This window comes from Lonchura striata, chromosome 19, assembly GCF_046129695.1.
Source record: "Lonchura striata isolate bLonStr1 chromosome 19, bLonStr1.mat, whole genome shotgun sequence".
Classification (NCBI taxonomy): domain Eukaryota; kingdom Metazoa; phylum Chordata; class Aves; order Passeriformes; family Estrildidae; genus Lonchura; species Lonchura striata.
Window position 1 is genome coordinate 8,928,791 of NC_134621.1, and position 26,408 is coordinate 8,955,198.

General features: G+C 40.2%; 1 protein-coding gene across 2 annotated transcripts in view; it reads right to left on the bottom strand.

Annotated features, from left to right (window-relative positions):
- Positions 1–26,408, bottom strand: part of PRKCA (protein kinase C alpha) — a 141,261-nt gene that overhangs the window by 15,829 nt on the left and 99,024 nt on the right. Inside the window, exons 6-14 of one of the 2 annotated variants that reach the window (XM_021537232.3) lie at positions 23,944–24,100; positions 23,719–23,853; positions 22,885–22,981; positions 15,009–15,038; positions 5,206–5,349; positions 4,296–4,469; positions 3,157–3,248; positions 1,552–1,614; positions 775–913 (exon numbers count right to left, since the gene is read on the bottom strand). In XM_021537232.3, coding sequence (XP_021392907.1) covers positions 775–913; positions 1,552–1,614; positions 3,157–3,248; positions 4,296–4,469; positions 5,206–5,349; positions 15,009–15,038; positions 22,885–22,981; positions 23,719–23,853; positions 23,944–24,100 — 1,031 coding nt within the window. The remainder of the gene's footprint in view (positions 1–774; positions 914–1,551; positions 1,615–3,156; positions 3,249–4,295; positions 4,470–5,205; positions 5,350–15,008; positions 15,039–22,884; positions 22,982–23,718; positions 23,854–23,943; positions 24,101–26,408) is intronic. The other variant, XM_021537255.3, reaches the window with a different exon arrangement.

Below are 26,408 nucleotides of genomic sequence, written 5' to 3' on the forward strand. Positions count from 1 at the left end.
AAAGCTGTACAGGTATGGCCAAGTCATGGAAAACTCAAGGCAAATTATGGATTTATTACAACAACAACACTCAAGGCTTGATCTCTCAGCTTTTGGAAGGGTTCTTCAATGATAGGAGCTTTCCTGAGGTGAGGAGCAGCAACTCGTGGCACCTGTGCAGCACCTGTGCAGCACCTGCAGGACACGGCCTGGAGGAGACCACGGTGGCTTTACAGAGAAATCTGCAAAAAGCTTCAAGGCCTCATGAGTCCCTTCCCAAAAAACAGTGAGTGGTTTGTGATTTCCTGAAAATGCCAAATAATCCTTTCAATAAATGTGTGCTGGCAGCTGTGTGAGCCTATGGAGGAGTAGATCAAAGCAGCATTGTTTTCTCCCAGTGAAATAATTGCTGATCTCAGCAACAAGCTCAGCAATATCCATGATGTTTGTATAACCTCAGAAATTGCAGAGTTTGGTATAATAATATTTCCAGGCTACAAATTTAAGATCAGAAGCTGGTGAGCCTGTTTTTTTTAAGTTTTCTGATAGAATGAGCAAAATCTTATCTTATAAAAAGTTAGTTTTAAAAGTTAGTTTCTCAATTAACTAGGTATTTCTTAAAATAGTGAATAGTCTTATTGGTTACATTGCATTCATTCACAAATACCTGCAGAAGTTCAATGGTGCCATCCATGGAGAATCTGAAGTTAGAGCCATCCAAACCCAGTGGTATAAAATGTGGAGGGACAATTTCCTTTAAGAGACTAAAAGGTTCCTGAAAGGGTCAATGTTTACCTCTGGTGCAATGTAGTCTGGAGTGCCACAGAAGGTCCTGGTTGTTACTCCATCTAACATGTGTTCCTTGCACATTCCAAAATCAGCAATTTTAATGTGTCCTTCTGAATCCAACATCACGTTATCTAATTTCAGATCTCTGAGAAGAACCACAGTAATTTAAGGTTAATATTTGGGATCAGCTAGGGTGAGCTTATTCTGAGTAAGGGATATTTGCAGCTCTTTGGGGGTGGAGGTTCAGGGTGCACACGTGGGGCTGGCTCAGCCTGGAGGGAGCTGGGCAGACATGTAAGAATGACTTTAAAATCCTGGGATGGGTTGGAAGGGACTTTAAAGCCCATCCAGGGCCACCCCTGCCATGGCAGGGACACTTCCACCATCCCAGCTGCTCCCAACCCTTCCAGCCTGGCCTGGGCACTGCCAGGGATCCAGGGGCAGCCACAGCTGCTCTGGGCTGGACAGTGAATGAAGAGGTGGCTGTGTCTGACCCCTCACCTGAGACTTTTGAATGTGTAATATTATTAAACATCACACAGAAATACAAACCATGAAGTTTTCCATTTATAAAAAAGGTTTTATTTGAGCGGGGCAGAGCACAGGTGTCAGAAAGCTCAGGTTAAACAGGGCTTGGGTTTCTACCTCACCAGTAGCAACACAACAAAAAGAGTTCTACACTGATGGCTTTCTCTTTTAAAAATACACAGAAATGTTAAAGAAACTGATCATTTGGGGATTTTAAAAATAGTTCAGAAATTACTTATGTCAGATCACACTCACCTATAAATAATCCCTCTGTTATGGAGAAAGAATAACCCAATTGAGATCTCAGCTGCATAGAACCTGTGTGGGGGGAAAAAATCAACAGATTTTTTCAATGTCTCATGATTTTCTTCTAGCTAAATAAATTGGAAATGAATCATGGTAAAGGATGGTAATAAAATAGCATATGAAATATGTAATTTATAGTGCATATATACAGGTGATATAACAGACATATCACTTCAGCTGGACCTTAACAGAGACATTTTGAGTATTTGATGATAAAATAATGCAGAATCAAAAATTTAAAAAAAGGAAAATGGTTCCCTGGACCACAAAGGATGGTGCAGCTGGAGCACAGCTTTTTTTGCACTAACTCTGCTGCAAAGATCCTTATCTTTAATCACAGACTGATGAATTCAGGATGCAGCTCCATGTACATTGCAATTCCTATGGCATGAAATAATTTGCAGAAATAGAGTTCCTTTATACAGCCTGCTAATGGATTAATTACACAAAGTTAATTAAAATGATTACCATATAAAATATAATTGCTGAATGCAGCGAAGAGGTATGGAATACTGGTGGCTGTTTGAAGCTGGTTGCCGTGGAACTGTGCAAATGACGAGGATTATTTAGAGATGAGATTCATTTTTAGGCTCAGCACAAGGGAGAGGAAGCAACTGAGCTCTGCAACACTCGATCAGAGGTGTTTGTGAACACGTGTGAAGATGCAGCAGAGGCAAAAGCTGTCATGAAGCACCACAGATTTTGCCAAGTGTTGGAAAGTTGCATTAGCTGGAGTCAAGGATGATCTGCCACCCTCTCGGCTTGATTTGGTGAGCTGTTAAAATGTTTATCTGCATCTGAAACACTTCTGTTCAGAAGGCATCTCATTTAAACAAGCCCTGATTGCTTAAATCAAAATGAGAAATTATTTTAACTGAATGCTTAAAGCAGTTGGTCACCCTTGATTTTGAAGTTTCATTAGTAAATGATTTATGAAACACTAACAAGTGGTGATGAGGTATTATAAGGATGGCTAAAGTGGTACTGATGGATCTATTCACTCTCAAATATGCTACAGATCATTTTCAGTTGCTCACTGATGTGCCAGATATACAATTACCTGAAAAGAATCATGTAGATAAACAACTCCTAATTCCTTATTAATTCTTCACAAATATATCACAGAAATTCTTACAAGCTATACATCGAATTTATCTTGTATAATTTCTATTACAGAGCTGAGTCTATTTGTACTGCCTTTCTCTATAGCACTAATTCAGACTGAAGTGTTCCACTCACTGTTTTTTTTAAATATTTGCTTTAAAAAGCATCAGAATAAGAAGTAACATCTTTAATTTCCTGCTGCCCTGCTTAAATTCTTGACACTTTTCAATAAGCCTCTCCTGCCTTTGTGCTGTGTTTTTGAATAAAGGCACAGCTACCTTTGATCTATGTGTTCAAACAATATTTTCAACACGAAGTGCAGATTTTGGGCCTTGAAAACAAACAAAGGCCAGCCCGGATTTCATCCTGAGTCTGGAAAGAAGAAGAAACCAAATCCTCCTACAGTGTAATATCAGGATGATGGTATGATTTAAATACATGAACACTCACACTGCTTGTGGCTCCTTAAATTTTCCTACTTGCTGGATGTGATACATGAGATCCCCACCATTGACATACTCCATCACAAAATACAGCCGGTCCTAGGACAAAGTATTAAAGAGGCACATAAATACATTATTGACAGTATTAGATATTCATTGGTCAGCCAAAAAAAAAAAAAAAAAGTCACTAACATGTTATTAAAAAGCTTTTAGGATTATTAGGACTGGGAAAAAAATTTAGATCAGGAAATGGAAGTGGAATATTTTGTGCAACCTTCAAGAGTAAATGATTGATGTGATCTGTCTAGTTTTGCCAGTTTTAGTGCCATGCTTTTACAGATTATTTGTCTCCAACGATTTCAAGAATCATGCAAATATAGCTCAGTCTGAAAAATCTGTTTCTAAAAATAAATGGAAAAAAAAAATCAAAGATGGCCAAAAATTCCAAATTGCTTTGAGGGCATTTCTAATTGCTGCTAGGAAGTTTTCCTTTGGAAGATGGTAGATGAGGCACTTGAGGACATGGTTTCATGGGGAATGTGGGCTGATGGTTGGACTTGGTGATCCTAGAGGATTTTCCCAGCCTCAGTAATTCCATAATTCCATGTCATCCAAGAGGCTGGCACAGTGACACTGGGCCATCAGATCCAACCTCAATGTGTCACTGGGAGATGTTTTGCAATGTGATGGGCAAATATCCACCTCCTATATTTATAAGGAAAGAAGAAAAAAAAGCCCCTCAGTGTCACCAAGAAGTGACAGAAAATGAAATTAAAACCACTGACACTGATTCATGACTAATAACCTCATGAAGTAATAATAGCCAAGAAGACTTTTCAAGTATTATCCTCAGAGCTTTAAAAGTATTTGGGAGCCTTTGGGAATCTGGGTTTGAGGCTCTGACTTAGCAGAGCAGACACATTTAGGAATTGTCATGCTGGCCTGCTCCAATAACTGCATGAAGGAAAATCTTTAAAATGATTTTTTTATATTTAAGATACAAGGAGTAATTACATGTGGGATTTCTTCACCATTTTCTACGTGCAGAGGCTACCATACATGGGTTGGATGATAATAAATGTTATTGGAGTGATAAAATCCACGATGGGAAACATTGGGGTGGCAAGGAAGGCAGAGCTCACGTACAACAGTCTGGAAACAAGAGTGGAGCTGTGTCAGGAACGGGGGCTTATCCTGCAGTGCCAGGACTCGTTTCTCAACCATGGTGCACTCCACATCATCATCCTGGATCACCACGTCTTTTTTCAGGATTTTGATTGCATAGAGCTCCTCTGTGCCCTTCCTGTCCGCCAGCATCACCTGCAGGACAGAGAAACAGCAGCGTGGAAATCCCCCAGGGCAGGGAGGGAATGTCACTCAGATGCCTGAAGATTTAGAGAGATGGCAAGCCAGCTTTTCCTTTCAGTTGTATAGACAAATTTGATCAAAGCTCCAAAGTCATGATCCTTGTACAGCTCAGACAGCCTGTGCCCAAACCCGCTGTTGACTGCGGGCTCGCTGCTGAAGGGCTGATAAAATGTTAAGTCCCAGGAGACTTCTTCAGCAAAGGGCAAAACTTTATCACCTGAGTTTTGTTCAAACAGACAGGAAAATAGCAGTCTGTTCTCTCAACTGCTGGATTTCTGACATATATACCCACTGTCCCTGGCTTTTTCCAATATTCACCCTTACAAATGTTGGTGACTTCCAGGACTGGCAGAGTGATCTAGGTATTAAAGCCAGAGAAGCAGACTTGATTTCCTTGAAATTGCCAAGAAGTGAGGATCTGAAAGTCAGCAACAAGTTCTCATCTTGCCCAACAGTCTGAGTTTTTAAATTTATTTTTATTTTTTCATTAAGCCAATCAGGACTAAAGTCTGCTAAGCCTTAGGGAGAATGACCTTACTCCTATTAAGAAATCCTTCCTCAAAAATGCACATCCTTTTGACTCTGAATTTTGCTTCTTAGAGAGCTGTTCATTCATTCTTCCTCACGGAAAAGAAAAAAAAAAAAGAAAAAAAGGAATGTGAGTGGATTAATTCTGAAGAATTCCTACCTTCCCAAAGCTCCCCTTTCCAAGAACCATGAGAAAGTTGAAATCTGTCAGCTTCACCCTGTCCAGATTGTTGGATGGCACACTTGAGTTCTTGTCTTCTGTTGAAGTAATGACTTTGTTACCAGCTGGCCCAAGTTTGGCTTTCTGAAGAACACACACACACATACACACACAGAAACAGCAAAGTGAGAACTGCCCATTTTCCTGGCACAGGGGATCTCTGGGTGGAAGTTAGAGCTGGAAATGGCCAGGTCTGAGGTGCCATTCCCAGGTGAAAGGCTGCATAACAAAATATGCACAGACACACCTTCAAAGACTCATTCCAGCAATACTTTTGACATTATTGAGGGAATTAAAGTGGAAAACTGTGTTCATGTATAACCAGATGAAGCAGATACACTTATCTGGTTAAAAAAGCAAAACCAAAGCAAAGCCCAGAAACAAAATAAAAAAATCATAATTTACTTTCATTCCAAAAGCAGCTTAAATGGTGCTTTTGTTCTGAAAGACCAAAAAAAAAAAAAAAAAAAAGAGGTTATCCAAAAATACCATGCTGTAATATACACTGGGTATTTTAGGATATAAACAACCTCCTCAAAATCCTCAAAACATTCTCTTTTCAAATGGAGTTCTTCAAGTCACTGCATAGCAAGAGTTAAATGAATTTTGACATGCACTAAGAACCTGCATTAAAAATCCCACAACACATGAGAATTAATGCAGATGAACATGGCCACTTTCAAACCAGCAGTACAATCAACTTTGATTTTCAATCAGGGGTTGATCTGGAAAAGGGAGGAAGGGGAATATAACAGACAAGGGCTGTACCAGACACTGGTTTACAGGAGGCTGCAAGTCTCAGTATTTCACTTGAGACACCATGGCATGGCCCAAGTAAGCTGCATTTCAAATCTCAGAGTTAATAGAAGAGAAAAAAGTAAGACTCACCAAAAGATAATGCAGGCTATGAGATAATATCATTTTTTTCCCCCCTCAAAATAATCCCATATACCAGCAGAAGCAAAGCCAATAAGGTTTAGTAATTCTTTGGGATATAAGTGCTTTCCCCATCTGTCTGGTGTATTGGTCTGGTTAATAACCTCTAATATAGTTAATTTACTTTTTGCCAGTGATGTATGTTTGACAATTCAGGATCACTACTCTTCTCTCTGCTTCACAAAAGGATGATATTTGTATATTATCCCTCTTTCACAGATAAAGAAAATTATAGAAATGGAGGTTTATTCAAAGTCACACAACACCTCCCTTTAAAAGCCAAGCCTGGCTTACACTTTGGCACTGGAAACTGGGAGTTACAAGATTTCCCCTCCCCAGAGGAGTTTAAAACCATAAAATTGAGAGGCACTTGATTTACAGACTCCATCTACTCCTGCAGTAATGTCAGATAATCATCTGACAAAATAACCTCCTGTCACTTGAAAACCATATTCAGCTTGGATGACTCTTCCTGCAACTTTATAAGTGCAGAAAATCTTACGCCCTGCCACAGGGATATGAATTTTGCAAGTTTAGATGTCTTTATTAAAAAATTTGTAATACAACTTAGAATGGGGAATTTCCTCCACAGCAATGCTGTTACTTGTTTGCATGAAAGCAGCTCTTGGAGATGCTGATCAGGATCAGGTGCTGTGCAAACATTTAGGGAGAGCCAGTCCTGGATGTCACCTTAACTGGCTGGGTCTGCAAGGGATGTTCCCAGGGCAGGTCTGGCTGCTGGGACAAATCTGTGCTGGAGCTCTTTGGCAGCACAAAGCTCCTTTTGAGGCCACACAAGATTGAGCCAGGAGCAAAAATAGGGAAAAAACCCCAAAATCCCAATATCCGTTATTTGTACAAGATAAAAGACGTGGCTCAAGGGAGCAGCCTTGCTGGCCATGCTTTTGTGATGTTCCACAGATGGGATCTCAGATAAAGATCTTGCTTTTCTCATGCACAAAGCAATTTCAATATCCTCCTTTTCACTGAGTAATGGAGATCCAAATCAGGCCCTGAATGGAAAGCATGGCTTTATTTCTTGCACCTTTAAACCCACTAGACAGGTTCTTGGCAGTTTGTTTGAAAAATGAGTAACTTGAAACAAAAATCAAATTTTGCTCCAAGGCCATTTTTTTTTTTTTCTGGGTACAAACCTGCCAACCAGGCAGGGAGGACTCTCTGCAGCACTGCAACACCAGGCTCTGGGATTTCCAGCACTTTTTCCATAAAAAAGCATGGCAGGTTCACCAGCAGGCTCCTGTGCCTGCTGCTGGCTCCAGAGCTGGACGCACTGCACTCACTCAGAGTCAACATGGGCTGGAATTTTCAGGATCTGAAGGCAGGATCTTAAAATAATATTTGAGAACCCAGCCAAGGCCTCCCTGCACCCTCTGAGCACTTAGATTCAATGAGCAAGAGACATGCTCCTCTCACTCCCATTTTTCAGCTTTTTTAAAGTCAGACGTCAGTCACAGGTTGAGAATCTCTTTTTGCAGATGGCAGATCTTTGAGGAGAACATGGGGCTCCTCCTGTGTGCTCAGGTCTGGGCTGTCTGAGCCAGGCAGGAGTTTGTGGATGTGCTGAGCTGTGCCCACCCGTGCCCGTGGGATGGTGACAATCCTGGGCATCCCCTGGCTGAGCTGCCATGGCAGGGGTGGAGAGAAAACCCAGCTGCAAACCAGCTGGAGAAACCAGGGACAGGGCAGCCAGGGAATGCTGGGGAACAACCAGACTGACTCAAAGGAAGCACATAGCCCCAAAGTGGCAGGAAGTCATTAAATTATCACAACCTTATCAAAGGTGCTTATTTCCCATCACCTTGGCCAGCCACCGTCCCTGCAGAAGCATGCAAACACCCCTTTTTCACTTTTGGCGTGTGAATTCCTGTTACTGCTTTTTGGCTTAAGGTCCTAGTGGAAATAGAGTGAGAGTTTCAAGGCATTTCACTGAGCTCTATCATGAGTTTTATATCTGAAACACCTTGGCTGTAGCAGACAGAAAATGCCATGCAGCCAATATCCTCCTCCCGACTGCCAGAGCAAAACCAATTTTGCAGCTACAGAAGGGACATAAACTCAAATTATTCCCAAAAGCTTATTGGAAAAGACTGATATTTTGCCTTTCCTACCATGACTGAAATTGAAAATCGCAGAATCCTATTTGAACCCTCTTTTATTTTTTATGGATATTAAAACTTGCTGAAGTTGAAGACAGTGTTCCAGGCCCTGGATTAATTTTCAATCCATATTCCAACTCCTTGGTTTATTATCTTGGATAAAACCACAGTATTGTTACAACGAAGCCAGCTTGCAGCAAACCAGCCAGGAAAACAGAATGTTAAAGATAAATTAGTCTGCACTGGGAGCAGGAAAGTTAATCTAAGAAGAAAACAAGACATGCACATCATCTTACTTCCTCTGCTTTGGACGCACCTTATCTCGGCCAGTTCTTTTACCCTGAAACCACAGGTGAGACACATCTTTTATGTTCAGCCCAAACTCACTTCTCCATTGAATGCTAAGAAATTACAGTGTGATACACTGGGAATTTGGTAGGTGCTTTTTGGAAGATATCTCAGGTTTCGCAGTAAAAACTCTTTGGATTTATTTTTAATCTAAGAGTAACAATTGTACTTTTAATTAAACAGGAAAAAAGTTATCCAAGATCTAATGATAAGTCTGATGCAAAGAAGAAACAGAAGTGATTTAGGGAATACTAATTCTTCATTTTTTATGGCGATTGCAGTAATTCTTGATGATTATTTTCAAAACTTTCTGATTCTCCCCTGTGAAGAAAATTGAATAGGACAAAGCAATAAATACGAATGTTGGTTCTTCTGCCCTCTGTGTACATCTGCAGTAAAGAATCTTAGGAATTACTGAGCTAAAAGGATGAATTGGTCATTTTCCACATTAACCAGTAATAAATAAAAGTTGTGAGGATTAAAAATAAAAAAATACAAAATTCCCTTTCTTACTCCCTATCTCCTTAGGGCAATGAGTCTCCTTCCAAGATGTCAGTGCTTTAACACCTTGCTCTGCTCTCCTCCACTGTTCCTCTGCTGGGTGAGATTGGCTTTGTTCCCATGTGGGAAACAAACACCAGGATCCAAAGTTGCCATCCCCTCCTACCCCCAAGCACAGCTTCAGGAGGGAGAAACCCACACCCTCTCCCATGGTTAGGCATCCAAGCAAACACAAAGCTTGTGTGCAGCTCACTAGAGGATGTGTTCCTCGGTTGTCAGGGAAACTCACTCCCAGCGAGTTCCCAGATGCCAGCAGGATCATCTCTGGCACCACATTTTCAAGAGGAAAAAGTGATAAATGAAAAAATATTTAACAACAATGCTGAATTCCCTCCACATGAGCAGAGTGCTGTCTGGAGAGCCACAGTCCATCCTTTATTTATTGGCCTCAGCCACACCTGATGGGGAGGTAAATCCAGAGCTCTGCTCCCAGCAGCTCTGGATCCTCCCAGCTCTGCTCCACATGGATGCCAGCATTCCCTCCTCATCCTTCCAGGTTCCACCACCCCCCTGCTCTGCCCATGCTGAGAACAGTGAGTGCAAGATGGAACTGAGTCTGTCCAAACTCACGGCTCCTGCACGAGGCTCAGCAGGCCAAGGAGTGACTGCACAGGGCTTGTCTCAGGTTACAGCATCACTGAACAGTCTGGGCTGGAATGGACCTAAAAGATCATCTCATCCCACCCCTGCCATGGCAGGGACCCCTCCACTGTCCCACGCTGCTCTCAGCCCTGTCCAGCCTGGCCCTGGGCACTGCCAGGGATCCAGGAGCAGCCACAGCTGCTCTGGACAACCCAAGAATTGAACCCAATTGGTTCCTAGCTCAGAATTGTTGTGTTATCCTCAGGAATGCTGCCTTCCTCCTTCACTTGCTCTTGCTGATCCTTTCAGTTGCAGCCCTGCAAACCTGGGGATGAAACCTCCTCAGAGGTAGGAATGTAGAGCAGGAATGTCTCTTTGCCATGACTTAGTCCTTCTAAAAATTCCAACAAAATCCCTGCTTCTTACATGGCAAGAAGTTCTCAGCAGCTCTTTGCTAAACTCTCACGTGCTCCTCAGATGTCCCTGAGTGAAGGAATCAGCCACCTCACACTGCCACAGCTGGAGCCAAGGTCTCTGCTCCTAATTCTTGAATTAACCCAAAGCCATTGCAGGTAACACTCTGCATATAACACTTAGAAAAACTGCAAAATGGATGGTGAGAAGTGAGGATGGAACAGCCTGAACAGTCAAATTCCAGCTGCACTATTCCAGCCCAGGGGAATGCAGGAGGGAAAGGAATGCTCAGTGCTGCCTGTCGCTACCTGGACCCTGCACAGGAGCACCAGAGCAGCTCAGATCTCAGACAAACCTCAGATGGCACTGACAGAACCAGCAAAGCTCAGACTAAGGAGGGAAAACTGAAATAATAATGATTTCTTCAAGTCTCAAGGAAGGACCATTCAGGTTTCCAGTCATGTACACACCAAGTGGGAACTTTGATCAATGTGCTGAGCCATTAGCAAGCCTTTAATAAAGCAAATAAATCCAATAAATTTCAAGTCAAAATCTGGAAGAAAATCCCTCCCATTCAGTGAAATGCTCTCTGTCATTGTGGCAGCTTGTTTCTTACATTATTGCATTTCCAATTCCATGTAATTATAGGTGCTATGATAGACTATCAATTTCCTACTTTCCACAACTTAATTACCAGGATGCTGAGAATGTGAAATGAGCAGAGTCCGTTTCTAAGCCCCAGCAAGACCTAATGCTTCACTCACCAGGCTGAGGTTTAATCTTCATGCCATAACCTAAGGCCAGTTTGTAACTCAGCAGCAGAGTTTTGCTGGAAAGCAGGGAGGTGCCCAGTACCAGGGACACCATCAAGGATTCAAGAGGTTCACACATGGATTTCAGCCACTCCTTGGTGAATTTGCACTGCAGCATCACTTCTCTGCAGCAAGGGGAATAAATAACCAAGAAGCTGTTTATCAGCACTCTGAGATTCATTTCATGATGGCAGTGTCACCATGGTGAACTAGGATGTAATTAGTAAAAACCACAATATATCAAAATGAAAACACATTTTTCCTTCAGTGGCTAAAATAGTTATTGGAAAGAAGAGCTGGGAAAAAATTCATAGTATTCCCATTGCTAGCAAAAAGGCATGAGGGCAAATGGGATGTTTCATCAAGATATAAATTAGGTGGGTGATAAAAACTCTATCTGGGACTTAAATACCAACTATTTTATATCTTTAGTTGATTTTTCCCCTAATTTCCTCTCCTCCTCCTCTTAAAATTGTTTCATATTTACCCTGTTAAATACCAACAGTAAGTTTATTTAAAGGATTTGCCTGCAACAAATGTTTGTGCTGTGTATGAACAGGATTAAAAATGCCTTTTGCTGAAAGCATGTCCAAGGACAGGGGAACCCCACTCCTGAAGCCCCCAAAGTGCTGGGCTGAGCAATCCTGAGGTGAGCAGAGCAGTACCTGCTTTTACACCTGCAGTTATAAAATATTTTGATTAGAGGGAAAATTCTCATCAGTGCCAGTTATCAAATGTGAATAAAGGGCTGTGTGCAAAATGTTATATTGAATTTTACTGAAATTGTGGATTAAATTAACGGGTTTGTATTTTCTAAGGATATATATACACAAACAATGTGGATGATTTCCCTCTTTTCAGGCCTTTCACATGAGCCAGCTCAGCTCTGGGAGCTTTTCCCTGTTCTTTGCTGACCTCTTGTGGTTTCTCACTCTGAGGAGAAATTATTTTCTCAACCTCAACTTTACTTACAATAAAGAAAAAAGGGAATCTGAAAGGACAAGACAACTGTTTAATATACCATGGAGCTCCTCAACAGATCTTTTTTGTGGGGTTTGTAACAACATTCCCTATTCAGTTATTTTTCTTAAACTTTTTTTTTCTTGCTGGATTGAAGTTAGAAATGTATGAAGCACCTGAACACATGATTTCTAAAATATTCCCAAATGTGCCAGGCACAAGGTGAAGGTAACCATATGCCCTAGAAAATGGAGACAGTGAAGGCAAAGGACTATGACAGACATTGGGAAAGGGATGGATCTATCCTCAGACAGGAATTTCAGGGGATATTGTCCTGGACAACAGCATCTGTCTGTGTGAGCTGGGAAATCCAGAGAGGGAAGAGCTTCCAGGTCCCCATTTGGCACTGTCAACATGTTTAATCTGTTTAATAATCCTGCAGCCACCTGAGTCCACTTTGTTTCATGCCTTTATTGCCAAACACTCTCTCCCCTGCAACAGAGCAGTGCCTAACGAGATGAAGTGTAATTAAAGAGGCTGCCTAGGAATAATATTCAAGAATTCTTGCAGAAGTATCCTGTGGTGGTGGTAATAAAAATCCCCAAAAGCAAATAGGATGCTACAAACAGCAAACCCCTAAGTGTCAGAAGAAGAATTGCTTTTCTATATGCTCCTCCATTCTTTAATTATGCAAATTACTGCTACTTTTCAATAATAAAAAAAAACCTAGCGTGTCGAATTTGCTGTTAAGCATAAAGCTTATTTCAATAAGGGAAAAAGAAAATTAAAATTCTGCTTTAAAAGAATTTTTAAGGACTTCAGTTCTCCCTGATCTTAGAGCAAATCCCTGCAACCAAATCCCTCCGGCCACACAAAGCTGCAGAGCAGGACTGACTTTAAAACCTTGGGATTCTGTGTCCAAATGTTAATGTGCTCTGAAGTGATTTATCTCTCTCTCACACACACACAGATGAAGGTGTTTTCTGCATGATGCTGAGAAATAATCTGTTTAAATACACACTTTGCAGTGGGACAACAGCAGGATAGGTGTGTGGCCCTTCCCAGTGTCTGATTATTCCATACACAAATACTCACAGTATCTCCCATCTGCTGTGATATCATAAATTGATTTTTGTACATTTACTTGTTCCTAGCTCAGAATTGTTGTGTTATCCTCAGGAATGCTGCCCTTCCTCCTTCACTCGCTCCTGCTGCTTCCTTTCAGTTGCAGCCCTGCAAACCTGGGGATGAAACCTCCCCAGCAGCCCCACAGGTCACCCCCAAAAATGCTCCTGGCACAGGGAACTCCTGCATCCCCCCAGGGATGCTCCTGGGCTGAGCTCAGGGCTCAGCAGCAGGGAAGGGAATTGGTGGTGAGAAAAGACAGATCATAAACAAGGAAGCATTTTTCCATGAAAAACCCTGAATTTCAGAGTGTCCCTGCAGAAACAGAATGCCAGTTTCCCCGATGGAATTCATGTTTATAATCCACCAGGACTAAACATGAATTCTGCCCGTGCAGCAGCAGCTGTGGGAAACCCTTCAGTCCTTTCTTTGGGTGCACTCCTATGTGTGGAAACATGAATTAACCAAGGACTTTTGTCAGTTCTATCAGTGCTCTTCAAGGCCTGGATTTCAGAATGAGGTGACAAAATTTCCTGTTTCTGCCAGATGCATTTTATCAGGGTGACCTTTGCTCTGGTTTAAAAATGCATTAAGTAGAGAAACTTTCAACTTCCCAGCATCAAACAGGTTTCACCAATGAAACCACCATGCGATTTTATTTTCAAAATGAAGAGGTGTAAAGGATTGAGGAAGGGCAGTTCTCTTCTGTACAGGATTTTCTGAGATAAAAAATCAAGGTTAAGAAAAGTGATTAATTTCATTGTTCTGGTTCAGTGTTAGAATATTTGTTAAAATCATGCATCAATAACATATACAAGTCTTTAAAAATAATGTTTGATTTTAAATTAAATATTTTAAGCCTTGAATGATAATTCAAAGTGTTCCAAGTCAGCTTCAGTTGTAAAAATACTACTTGAAGATGATAATGGCTTCAATAATCTTAGAATCTTAGAACACAGTTTACAACACAGGAGCTTCAAATTTTAATCAAAATCGTAACTTAACCAATGTATGAAACTGAAAGTGTGGTTTGTGCCAGTGGCCTTTACCCTACTAAAGCAAGATAATTTGTTAGAGATACATGCAAATATAAACAAAACACATATAATTTCTCAATGCTGAGATGTAACTTTTATGGCAGTAACTCAGTGATGCGGGGAGTAGTGAAAGGAGCAAAATGAGAAATAAACAGGTGAATTGATATTTCAGGTATCAGAGCATTTGTGCACATGGGCAATATCTCCTACAATATAACAAATAACATCCAGCAATACATGTACTATGTGCAATCATAAAACATGCATGCTCTAAATGTATCTATTTAAATATACAGTAACCATGAGCATTATTTTATCTGTGCAAGTCACTTAAAGTTCCATGAATGTCTTTCAAATTAAAGATGCACCTTTTTCCATTTTCCATGAGAAGGTGGCACTCATTTAACTAATTCCTCCAAAAAGAAAGCCACACTGCACCTGCTCACGTTTGATCACTCTTTTTTTTTTTGTAGTAAAATTCTAATCTAGGGATCATTTTATGACAAATTATGGAACAAATTATGAATACTTCATACTGAATTTTTTTAAAAAAATTTAAAAATATTATGCTTCATAATATTAATGAATATGAATTATCATTATTATGAAGTATTCTATATATGAAATATTTCATGATTATGAAATATTATGAAGTATAATACTTCAATTATTTGTTGATAACTAAAATTATACTTCAATTTTCAATTTTTTTAATGCCAATTAGAAAAGCTTCAAGTGGAAAAAAAAAATCAAGTGCATCCTTAAAACCGGTGAGAATGAAATTAAACTGAATAAACTTCAGATGTCGGTAAAGGGGGTTGTGTGTAGGAGAACACCAAGGAGAAAACTACCTTGAAGAAGTGGATATTTACATGACAGTCCTGGAAGAGACAGGAGAGGGAGAAACACTGCGTGGTTAGTAACGGGCTGGCACAGCACAGCAACCACAATCAGCAGCAGAAATAAAGGAATACAGACACAGCAGCAGCAGCAATACAGAAATGGGCACAGCAAAAACCAGGAGAGAAATCGCTGTTCATGACCCCGCGGGCAGGGCTGTGCTGCTCCTGGCTCACAAAGAGCCCCGTGCAAGAACAGCTGCTGGCAAAGCCTCCAGCTGTGCACAGCTGGCCAGGGGCACCCGGCGATTTGGGATCTTTGCCTTGCCTTGGTTTGCAACAAGCGTTTCACCTTCACAAAGAAATCCCTGCCATCAACGTCATGTTTTGTATTCTTCACCTTGTGAAAAATGCATGTTTATGATTGGCTTTTCACAAATGGCACAATGAATATTATATATATAATGTTAGAAAGTTATGCCGTATTAATTCTCTTACGTTTTGTGTTAAGTGTAGTTTTAGGTTACAACATAATGTTAAAATAGAGACTATGTATGTGGGGGATTTTTTTTTTTTTTTTTAGGGATGAGATACTCGCTTTGAGGAACACCTAAATCTTCCAAAGGAGAGGAATTTATGGCTTCTTATCAGAAGAAGCTAATTTCTTCAGGCCTCGCTCAGACTTGACACCAGGGGATTAAAAGAAACAGTTGACATACAACAGACAGAGTTTCTTGTTTTAAATAGAATGTATGTATAACCATGAAGGATGTATGACTATGCAACAAGTGTATTGTTTTTAGGGTTATTCCTTTGTTCACAAGGGATGCTTTTTGTGACTTAGTGTCTGAGGGCATCTGGACGTCCGTAATTCTTTGCTTTTTATTGTCTTGTAATTGTCCTAACTCTAAACTTAATTACTCTAATTGTATTATTATTTTTACAACCATTTTATTATTATTATTAAACTTTTACAATTTTAAAAACCAAGTGATTGCTGTTTTTCACAACCTCAAATCACAACCCACTGAGAAAAGCCTTAAGGCAGTCAGCAAACTGAAAGCAGAGATTGGTGCCATCTAGTTAAGAAATTTCAAGTTCTCCAGTTTGAGCCGTGCAGAGTGGATGGGAAACCTCCAGACAACTGCATATGGGAATTCCCCCTGCCAAACTATAGTACAGAACAGATGGAGTCATCTAACAGCATCTCTATAATGCTGCAAACTATTCTCTAATGATTAAATATGCACCATTTAAAAATAGGAATGAGTGCCATGGCCAAAAAAAGCAGCTCTTCTTTTTATATCTCTTTATGCATAATGAGTGTGGATTGATGTGCCAGTGATATTTTGGCTGGTCATGATTTCAGTGTGGCTTAGTTTCTGTTTCCTCAAAAGTAAATTTCATCTCGTCGTTTGCAATTTGAAGTGTCAGCAATGCTATTTCTCTTTCTATGTCCCCTTTGCTGACCTGCCTGAAGCTTCAAAGTGGGAATATATATTGGTTAGAGCCCAAGATATGGAAAATAACATATATTTTATTTATTAAAAAAAAAAGAGTAAAGTAACTGCTCTGGGGCAAAGATGTAAAAATAATGTTTCCTTCCCAGCCCTTATAGCACTTTACAGGGACCTGGAGAACTTAACTCACAAATTGACAGAATCACAAGCTTTTCTACAGTTCGTCTTGGGGGTTTTGTGGTTGTGTGTTTGTTTGGGATGGATTTTCTGAATGAAAACAGATTTAATTAGAAAACTCACTGGGCTCTTAAGAAGCCACTGAAACAGTCCCTGGAGTATCTGCTCGGGCCCTGGCTGTGGTAAGCACATTTCTCTTTCTCTCAGGATTTTTCATAAAGGTGCACAGAGAGAAATGAAAGAGAAAACAATTTCTATTTCTGCTCCTTGTTTTTCCCATGTGGAATGTGTTTGGAGAATTGTTTACCTGGGGTGTTGCTTGGTTGGATTCTGGTGAGGATTGTTTGAGCCTGGTGGCCAACCCAACCCACCCGGGGCTGGACTCTCAGAGAGTGTCATGAGTTGTGTTAGAGTTAGAGAAAGTAGTATATAGTTTTAGTATCTTCCTTTTTATTAATACATTAGTATATTAATGTATTAATATACTAACATAGTTATAATAAAGCAATAATTCAGCCTTCTGAATTGACTCAGACATCCTCATTTCTTCCCATTGGGTTCGCCTGCATTTACAATACCTGGCTATGTAACTCCAACATTTCCATAATGTGAGCCTCCAGCTCACAATAAAGACAGCTCTAGGATGTCCTGGCTACTGATAAAAGGAAAGAAATATAATGTTCTTTGAACCTGAAGTTTTTGTGAATATCAGAAAAATGCCAGATTAAGAAAGTTCTGGCCTTCTCCTTTCCAATGAAGCAGACAGAAATGGCTTTAAAAAAATTAAGAGGAGTGGTTAAGATCTAAGAAAAACAAGGCCTGCACTGAAACAGTCTGAACTGATGTACTGATGTTCAGAGAACAAATTATAAATAAAAGAAAGAAAGAAAAAAATATAAATAAAAGAAAGGTTTTTCAGCATTAGACTGTAACAGCAACAAAACTCATCAGAGAATTTTAGTTGTGCCTTGATCTCTGGGGACAGTTTCTGGCCTGTTGAGCACCAGCTGTGCTGCCACAAGGAGAAGCTGGTGGTGTAAATCCACATGTGTGCACAGACACACAGCCCCACGCTTCTGCCTTGGAAATTCGGGTTTGCACAAGGATTAACACACAAGTGTGGTCAAACAACTGCTGCCCTGCATCCTGGAGGAGCTCAGGAGCAGAAATATCTCTCAGATCCTGCATCACTGGAGAGGTTCCAGGTATTTATAACCAAGCCTGATGGCCAAGCTCTGCATCCGTCCCGTTATCTTCCAAACAAGAAGGTATTTCAGATGGCATTTTATTTAGGTTCACAATAATGATAAGGCATTTTAGAAGATATTTTCTGTAGGGTCATAATGATAGTGCTGTTAGAAGCACTGAGAGGTCACCAAAATGTCACCACTGACTGACCACTTTCAGCGCTGACACGACATCCACCCTGTTCTCTCTCCTCATGTTCTGGGCTGCAGAAAGGAACTCCAGCAGCAATTCCATGGCCAAAGCAGCTGGAATCCCTCACACAAACAAGACTCAAAGCCAGAGATGTGGATGTGGATGTCTGTCCCCTCCCAGGGTCCAGGGACAGCCCCTGTGCTGGGACAGCAGTCGGAGCTCTCAGAAATTAAGGGAAGGATTTTGTTTCTGTCAAAGCCACCCAGAGAGCTACACTGAAGGGAATAATTAGAACAAAAGAACATCTCCAACATGTGAAGAGTGTGCACCAGGAGGACCATTATGTGTCTCCCAGAGATGCTCTAAAATGAGGATTTTACGAGCAGAATCCCATTCCCTCACAGCAATGTGCTTGGATCACTGCAATTGCCAGAGCTGGGAGTAGTGGCAGCCTGCTCCCATCACCATCACACCTCGTGCTCAGTAAATGTGTCCATGGGTAAGGATTATGACTGCTCTGTTCTTTGTTTAATTAAAAAATTCCTTTATATGAACCATAACAGCTGCTTTATTTTTAATAACATTTCCCAGTGCTGGCAAGAAAAAAAAAAAAAAAAAAAAAAAAGAATGGGAAAGATCATAAAATAATTCACCAGCCTACTTTTAAATCAGTTTTATTATTCTGTTATTACTCTAAGGTAATATTTAAGGATCAAGAAGTGCTTTACTAAGCAGGAAAAGTAAAAAGAGCTTGACCAAACTCAAATAATTTCCCACAATAGACGTTATAGAATTTGCACATTTTCCTCCCAAATTCAGGAAAAAAGGTATGATGTCCTAAATGGCAAAGGAATCTAACTGCTCAAATCACAACTAGGTAGAAAAAAAATAGCAGAAGATTGCATTATTTCAATATTCTGCTTTTTTCTTTGACTAGAAAAGTACTAGAAAAAGAAAATAAGTAGATAACCAAGAGTAGATGCTGCAGTTACAAGATTTCCTAGTGTGGGTCCATGGAGGCACCTGGGACTGTTGGGCGTTCCCATGGCAACTTCAGCATGGACAATTATGGAGCAGCCACAAATTATTCTGAATATGCCTGGTGAGAAGGGAGTTCCATTTTGAGATGGCCACAAATAATGCCATTCCAGAAAGAAAATTCACAACTAAAGGTTAAAACCAACTGAAATATAGTGACAGATTTTATCCTGCCTCCACTTCCTACAGGAGTATATTTTTATCTCTAAGTATTAATAATGATGTATCACATATAAATCATTGAGGACAGATTTGATCACACTGCTAAATGAGCAGATAATACATTTGTTTAGTTTTAGTGAGAGGTGAGATCCACAAAATATGTAGATTGAATACAATTTGTTGTGCAGAAAATACTGCATTGCACCTCTGCATAATATCCCTCAATTTCTGCACAGGCTCATATAGATTATGCACAAAATGAAGTAAGAAAACTCCTTGCAATAAAATATAAAAAGTAAAAAAAAGCACAATCCTCAATTGTTTCTTTTCCAATTTTGGTCCTATTTGTTGGAGAGGATCCATTCTGGGCAAAGGTTGGGTGTTAATTTTCAGCTGATTCAGATGTGACAGAATGGGCCACGAGGACACTTCTCATGATGAATAGTTTATAACCTTCAGTTACAAATATAAGTGAAGGTTTGAATCTATTATTATTTACTTATTTATTACCTTTATAATATTTTATAAATATTGTATTATACTATAATTATATTTTATAATATTTTACTGTAGATCTACATTGAATAAATGACCTAAGAATGAGTGCCAGGAGGTCCAGTGAGCAAAGCAGCATTTCCACAAGATTTGTGTGGCTAAGAGCCACATTTCCAGAAGAAATCTGGGCTGTGAAAGTGATGTGCTAAGAAGGATGTGATGGAACTGTGCAAATGGTTTGAGATTAATTAGAGCTTGAGGCCAAATCCTAAAGCTGCCTGTTGAAATATAGATGCAGGCAGATATTCTTAAAATTTTGATTTAAATGGGAGGTAGCTCTGAAGTAGGTCTTGGAGGTCCCCTACCCACATTTCTAAAATTTAGTTAAAAGGGCAGTCAATTTTCCCAACATCTTACAGTTTTCTAGATCAAGATTTCAGAAATTCTACATTTATTGGCTCTCTGGTCTTTTCTAAGCTGAAAATAATCTTATCCTTCCTTAATATGAAACCAATAAATACTAATTCTAAAATTTCTCTACTCTTGTGTAGTTTAGGTTTGTATACAGCCCTTTACTCTGAAGGGCACCATTATTTAAGTATTTGATAAAAGTAATGCAATATTTTTGTGGAAATTGTTGTCATTTTGTACTCAAAGTTAAATCAGTGTAGCTTGGCTATCAACCACATGGTCATATATCAAAAAACAGACCAAGCACTACAAGTGCAGACTGGACTGGGAAGAACTCTGGAGTAACTCCTTCCATAAACTGATAAATAGGAATGTGGTGCAGTGTGACCCCTTGGTCCATCTGTATTTTTAATCTCCTGATAAATTCACTCCCCCAGGAACGTGACAGTCAAGACCTGCAATCTTCTTCCTGTAAGGCTCCAATGCTGATTTTAGAAGAGTGGAAATATTTATTTAGATGATGTCATTAAGTCACAAATAGCAGCATTTTTCTCAGCGCTGTCTACTTTTTCCTTATTACAGGGCACCTAAAATAAGATGCCTGTGCAAGCCAGGATATGAATGATAACAGAAGTAAAGGAAAAGATGATCAGAGTCAGCAGCACTTATGTGCCATACCAGAATAGCTAATAAGTGAAATACCACCATTCAGACATCTGTGCTGTGAATTTTCAGAAGCCATCACAGTGATGCCCCTTGAAATCAAGGAAGAATATTCCATGGAGGGTTCTGCTTCCCTCTGCTCCTTCTCATAATGATAAACTTTGAGATGGGAAAGAGGGTGAAGCCAAACCCTTCAGCCATGGAACACCACACCACACCAGCCCTGGCCTCATGACAGCTCCAGGGTTTGTTCAGCTACCAACACTCTCATTTATCATCACCAGGTTTTAAAACTGTTCATTGTCCAGCTTGGGAAACTGCAATTATTGCAGACACCATGTGCCTACTGAAGAGCCATTGCCACCCCTGGATTAATTCAATCACTCAGCACCAAGCAGGGTAGCCCAGAACACGGAGAGCCTCAAATGCACAGGGCTGAGGCTGAACTAATTAGACTTTGAGACAGACTAATTATTTCTGAGGCAGAGCTGCCCCTCGGTGAAGCTGCTGGGACTAGGTCCAGTAGTTTTACACGAATCCTCTCAGGATTTCTACTTCACTTCATTGCAGGACATGGATAAACCCTGACTGCTCCTCCTGCAACCAAAGTATTTACAGCAGGATTAAGAATCAACCTCAGAGACTGTAAATTCAATATGCAAACACACTGCCTGTAATATCTGACATTTTTAAGTGGACAATTTTAGTGACTTGTGTCTGTGCTGTCTCTGACCTGAGGAAAACCAAGTAAATATCTATAGCTGTATCACCAATATATAAATATCCACCCAATTCCAGACTCTGCATAATGCACAGAAACATGGACAGAATTACTTTTGAAGCTATTCTTTCTCGGGAGGATAAAAACCAAAAATGATCTTGAATAGCAAATGACCTAGTGCAGCAAAATGAAATCACACTGGTCAGATCACGACTGTAAAGAAAGGAAAATGGAATGGAGGCTCAAATACTTCTGAAATGTGTAACAAAAATCATAGTTCATGCTGCAGACATGGGAGCTGATCCAAATGCGTTCAGAAGAAATTGGTGCACCTTTTTTTCCTTCTTGAAAGTTGAACATGTGTCGTTTTTCCTCACTTTCGTGGGTTAACCCATCTTTTATAATAACAATGGAGAATTCTGCCTGATGGTGAACATAGAAAATTGCCATTTCAGGTGGAAAGGAACAGGCAGGTTTGTTTATGCACAACAGGTACATTCATTATGTTTTGGATAAACAGCTGGCAAGGTTGTAAACTGCAGACTGGAATATCTCCAGCTCCTGGCTGTGTGTGCAGCTGGGAGAGCAGGCAGGGGAGAGGAGCTGCCCCAGCAAACCTCTCCCACCCCAGGCCAAACCTGTCCTGCTCCTGGGCTCAGTGGCCAGCAAACATCTGGCTGTGATTCTGGCTGGGGTTCTCAGAAGAGGCAGAGTCTGATCATTAACAAAAAAAACTCATTTGTGTGGCACATGAGACCATCCTTGTGGCTACCAACTTCCCCAGCTGGCACCACAGGAGGCAAGACACTGCAAAAAGCAGCACTTTTCTGTGGATTTTCTTTTTTGTACATACCCAGCAAAATCTCTGATCCTTAAAAAACATCAACATCCTTCCCCACACTACAGAGATGAGAGTTTCACATAAAAACCTTCTGCAAAGACTTCAAAGCTCCAAAGTGTGAACATTGAAAGTATTTTCTTAAAACACCCCAAGTTACAGTGTGAAACATTCAAAGTATAATACCATTGTTTCTGAGAATTTCATTTGGCAAATAATACAGATATCAGTGATACTGGATGGCAGATTTTGCAGCAATTGTTAAAAGACATTGAAATTATTACATATACTTGACATAACATATTTTAAAATACCAACTTCTAAGTGTCATAGCAGAGAAGCTGAACTGTCAGGAAAATGATGCCATCTCTGAGTTAAAGCATTTGGTCCAATCTTCAAGAAAACCACAGACACACAGAGCTGTCACAGGGACAGAAATAGGGGCACTCTAACATATGTATCATTTAACAGATTTTTTTTTTTTGTAGTGAAGTGAAAAATAAAGGCAATATTTAGTTGCACACATCTGTGTGTAATCCTCACCTCAAACTTCTGTCGGAGCTCTGCATTTCCATCTTCATCGGCATCTGGAATTGGAACGTTGTAGTATTCACCCTCCTCTTGATTCAGCAGCTTGTACCTGTGGTAGATTTCAGAAAAAAAAATGGTGACTTTATGTTTTTTTCCTCATAGATTCAAAATCTGATTTTGTTGTTTGTGTGTGGTTTCTGTCAATGTCACAGGTATGCAAAGAACTGATCTCAAAGACCTGAAACAGACTCAGAAATAGAATGTATTTTACCTGAAATCAGATTTTTCATCCCAAGGTATCTGTCAAGGCAGTTTAATGGACAAGGAGATTCTTCCCACTCGTCCTGGGGCTTGATGGGAGACACCAACCCTGAGGAGGAACCTTTGTCTTCCACAGCCCTACACAACTGTCATTGAAGAAATGTCCTTTATGAGATATGATGAGTTCTACCCTCTCCTGGCAGGTAATGAGGTGGCATTTTATGAGATCAGTTTCCATGTGCTTTGAATTTGCAGAGCTATATATAACATGATACACTTGGTATTGAACACATCATATTGGAGATAAAAATAAAATTTGTATCACAAGACTGTGTTCACAGAATTGAGTTTGCAGCAGCTCTTGGCTCCAGCAGAAGTTTCAGGAACACCATAAAAGAAAAGGAATTGTTTTATTATCCCCCTTTGATATATATAGCCTGTGTTTCCTAGGTTTAGTTGAACTTCAGTGAATTTATAGCCTGAAACACAGCAAAAAGCTCAAATAAAAGGTAGATCACATTGAAAAAAATTGATGGGTTTAAAACTTTTGGTGATATAGTCTCTCCTCTTTTCAGAAACTCTTACCATCCACTGGCTGGCATTTTCATAAGCTCTGACACTCCAAAAGAGAGCGACCCCATGAAATCATTCCTGGTGGTTCGATCCCAGTCCCAGACCTCTACGGATAACCGGCGATCTTTGTCTGTAGGTTTTAACTTACTAAAAAAGGAGAGAAATGGAGGAGTTGTCAACACCAAAAGAAACGGAATGCATGCAAAGACCCCCAGGAAATCAGGGTGTTGAACTCACAACGTGAATGACTCATTCCAGTCCGGATTCAGGGTAGAACGGATGGTTTTTGTTTTTTGTTTACTTTCATTCTTAGGATCTGGGATGAGCTTCAGTTTGACATAAGGATCTGAAAGTCCATTTGGATCCATAGGAATGAGGTTTTTTGCTTCTCTCACTGTCAATATAAAACACAAGATTACACATCACTGTTAAGAAAAAAATTACATGTCAGACCAGAGCTATTGAAGCACGCTGACAAATAAATAAGATGTGAAACCCACCTGTCAGACTTGGCACGGGAGAAACTACTTGTTGTAAAGAAAGGTTGTACTGAGTGATATTTATAAGAATAGCAGGGAGCAATGACAGGAGAGAAGAGTGATTCACAAGCAACACACAGCTTCCAGGCAGCTCTCCCTGCAGTGCAATGATTAAATACCCAAATCCATCACTGTAATTTTTCTAAGCAGGTACCAACTCTTTGTGCTTTTGTTCCCTCATCACTCTTGGGTTATACAACCACAGATTAGGAGGCAAATACTGTAAGAGCCACAGGCAGAACACAGGGGATTGCAGGGGATCAGGTGTTTGACACAAGCCCTCTATGGAAGGTTTCTACCACCGCCCTTCCCACGGATTCACGGCTCATTAGCTGTCAGATGGAATCCTTGGGAGCATTGTCATGACAGCAACCCAAGGAAAAGTGCAGGGAACACAAGTGGAGCTCCAGCTTCACAAAAACCCTAATGCAGCTTTCTACTTTGACAATGCCAAAGCAAGGATCAAAGTGAGTTAATTTATCTCGAGCTTTCCTGATCCCCAAGGAGAGAGGGAACACTCAGGAACCTGCAGCTGGGGAGTGCAGGGTGTCCCAAAGGGTGAGCACAGCCAGCACTGCCCTCCCTCTGGCACACACTGACAACATTTACACATCCTGGAAGAAAGAATGCTGAAGAATAAAAGATGAATTTCCCTCATGCTGTGAAACCCACCCAATCCCAGTTGATGAACTGGGATCAAGCTGGGATGGGGAATTTGGAGTTCACAGTTGGGCATCTCAAAACTTGGGGGCAGCAATCCCCTGAGCTTGTTTGGGACAGAAAACAGCTTCTACCCAGGAATTCCCTTGTGACAGTCAGAGCTGGAGGCTAGAACTGTCTCTGCAGGAAGGCTGCAAGAAGCTTTGGGGTGCCATGGCTCCTGAAGAACTCTGGCCTTTGGGAGCCACTGGAGAGATTACCCAGGGCTGACACTGCCCCCTGCCACTGCCTTCATTCAGGAGGGTTTTCTAAAATTTACCTGTCTAACTGAACTAATCTGAAGGGAAATTTAGGAAAGATCAAGTGTTAATCAACTTAGTATTTCTCAATGAAAAGTGTTTCCTACAGAAACTTGGAATTTAGAACCACTTAAAAGTCAGTTAGAACTAATGCAAAAAAAAAAAAAAAAAAAAAAGTTGTCAGGATCTTCAGCGACAAATATTTACTGTTTGCTCAAGACAGTGTCCTCCTCTTCCCCCAGATTTAAATGGCATTCTCATACTACAACCCCAAAATTCTAGACCTTTGCAGGATTTCAATCTGTTGTTTCCCAGCATGGAGGTTAAAAGATATCCAAACAACAGAGATATTATTTTATATATATAATAAGAGGAGTACAGGAATGTGAGCTACTGCTTTGGAAGACTCTACTTTAGAGCAGATACTCTGATGTAAATTAATTAATGAAATTAGATCATGCCTGGAAACGAATCACATTGACTTGACCCAACAGTTGATACTGATTACGTTTCTTAAATTTCTGGTTTTAAAAGGAGAGACAGAAAATGCTTATGGACTAAAATTTTAGAATAAAGTGTAATTCTAGTCACTATGTGTATTCTTCAAATAATTGTATCAGGAAAATAATCATTTTGTGTTAAAAGAAAAGAACAGAACCGTGCTTTTTCTTGCAGACCACTTCATTTGTACTTTTCTTCAATCCATGTAGATGGATTGTAGAAAATGACAGGGTTTTGCAGTTGGGGAAATGATTAAACAACTCCTTTCAGGCCAGAGAAATTATTCCCATTCTCATTTACTCTAAGTTTGCCCTCTGGGGGTCTTCACACCTGTGGTCAGCTGGAAAAACATTTCTTTTCAACCCATGAAAAAAACCAAAACCACCAAATTTTTAAATTTTAGTGCACTGAAAAGAATCTTCAAACACTTCCATGGAATAACACTGAGATTAAATAACTTATTTTAGCTAAGTTTTTACAATCCCAAAGGGACTAAGAACCATGAAGCAAGTGAAGGATGAAGTGACAGCTTTCAATGAAAGCTGCTTTCTCTCATCCTATATTTGGGTTTATTATTGCTTTTCTGGTGGGGTTTTTTTTCAGTCTTCTTCTGCATGGATTTTGTGACTACACTGCCAGGTTTGGCACAGGAGATACTACTTCAAAATCCACTTTTTGATTTTTATTTCTATGCTGCACTTTG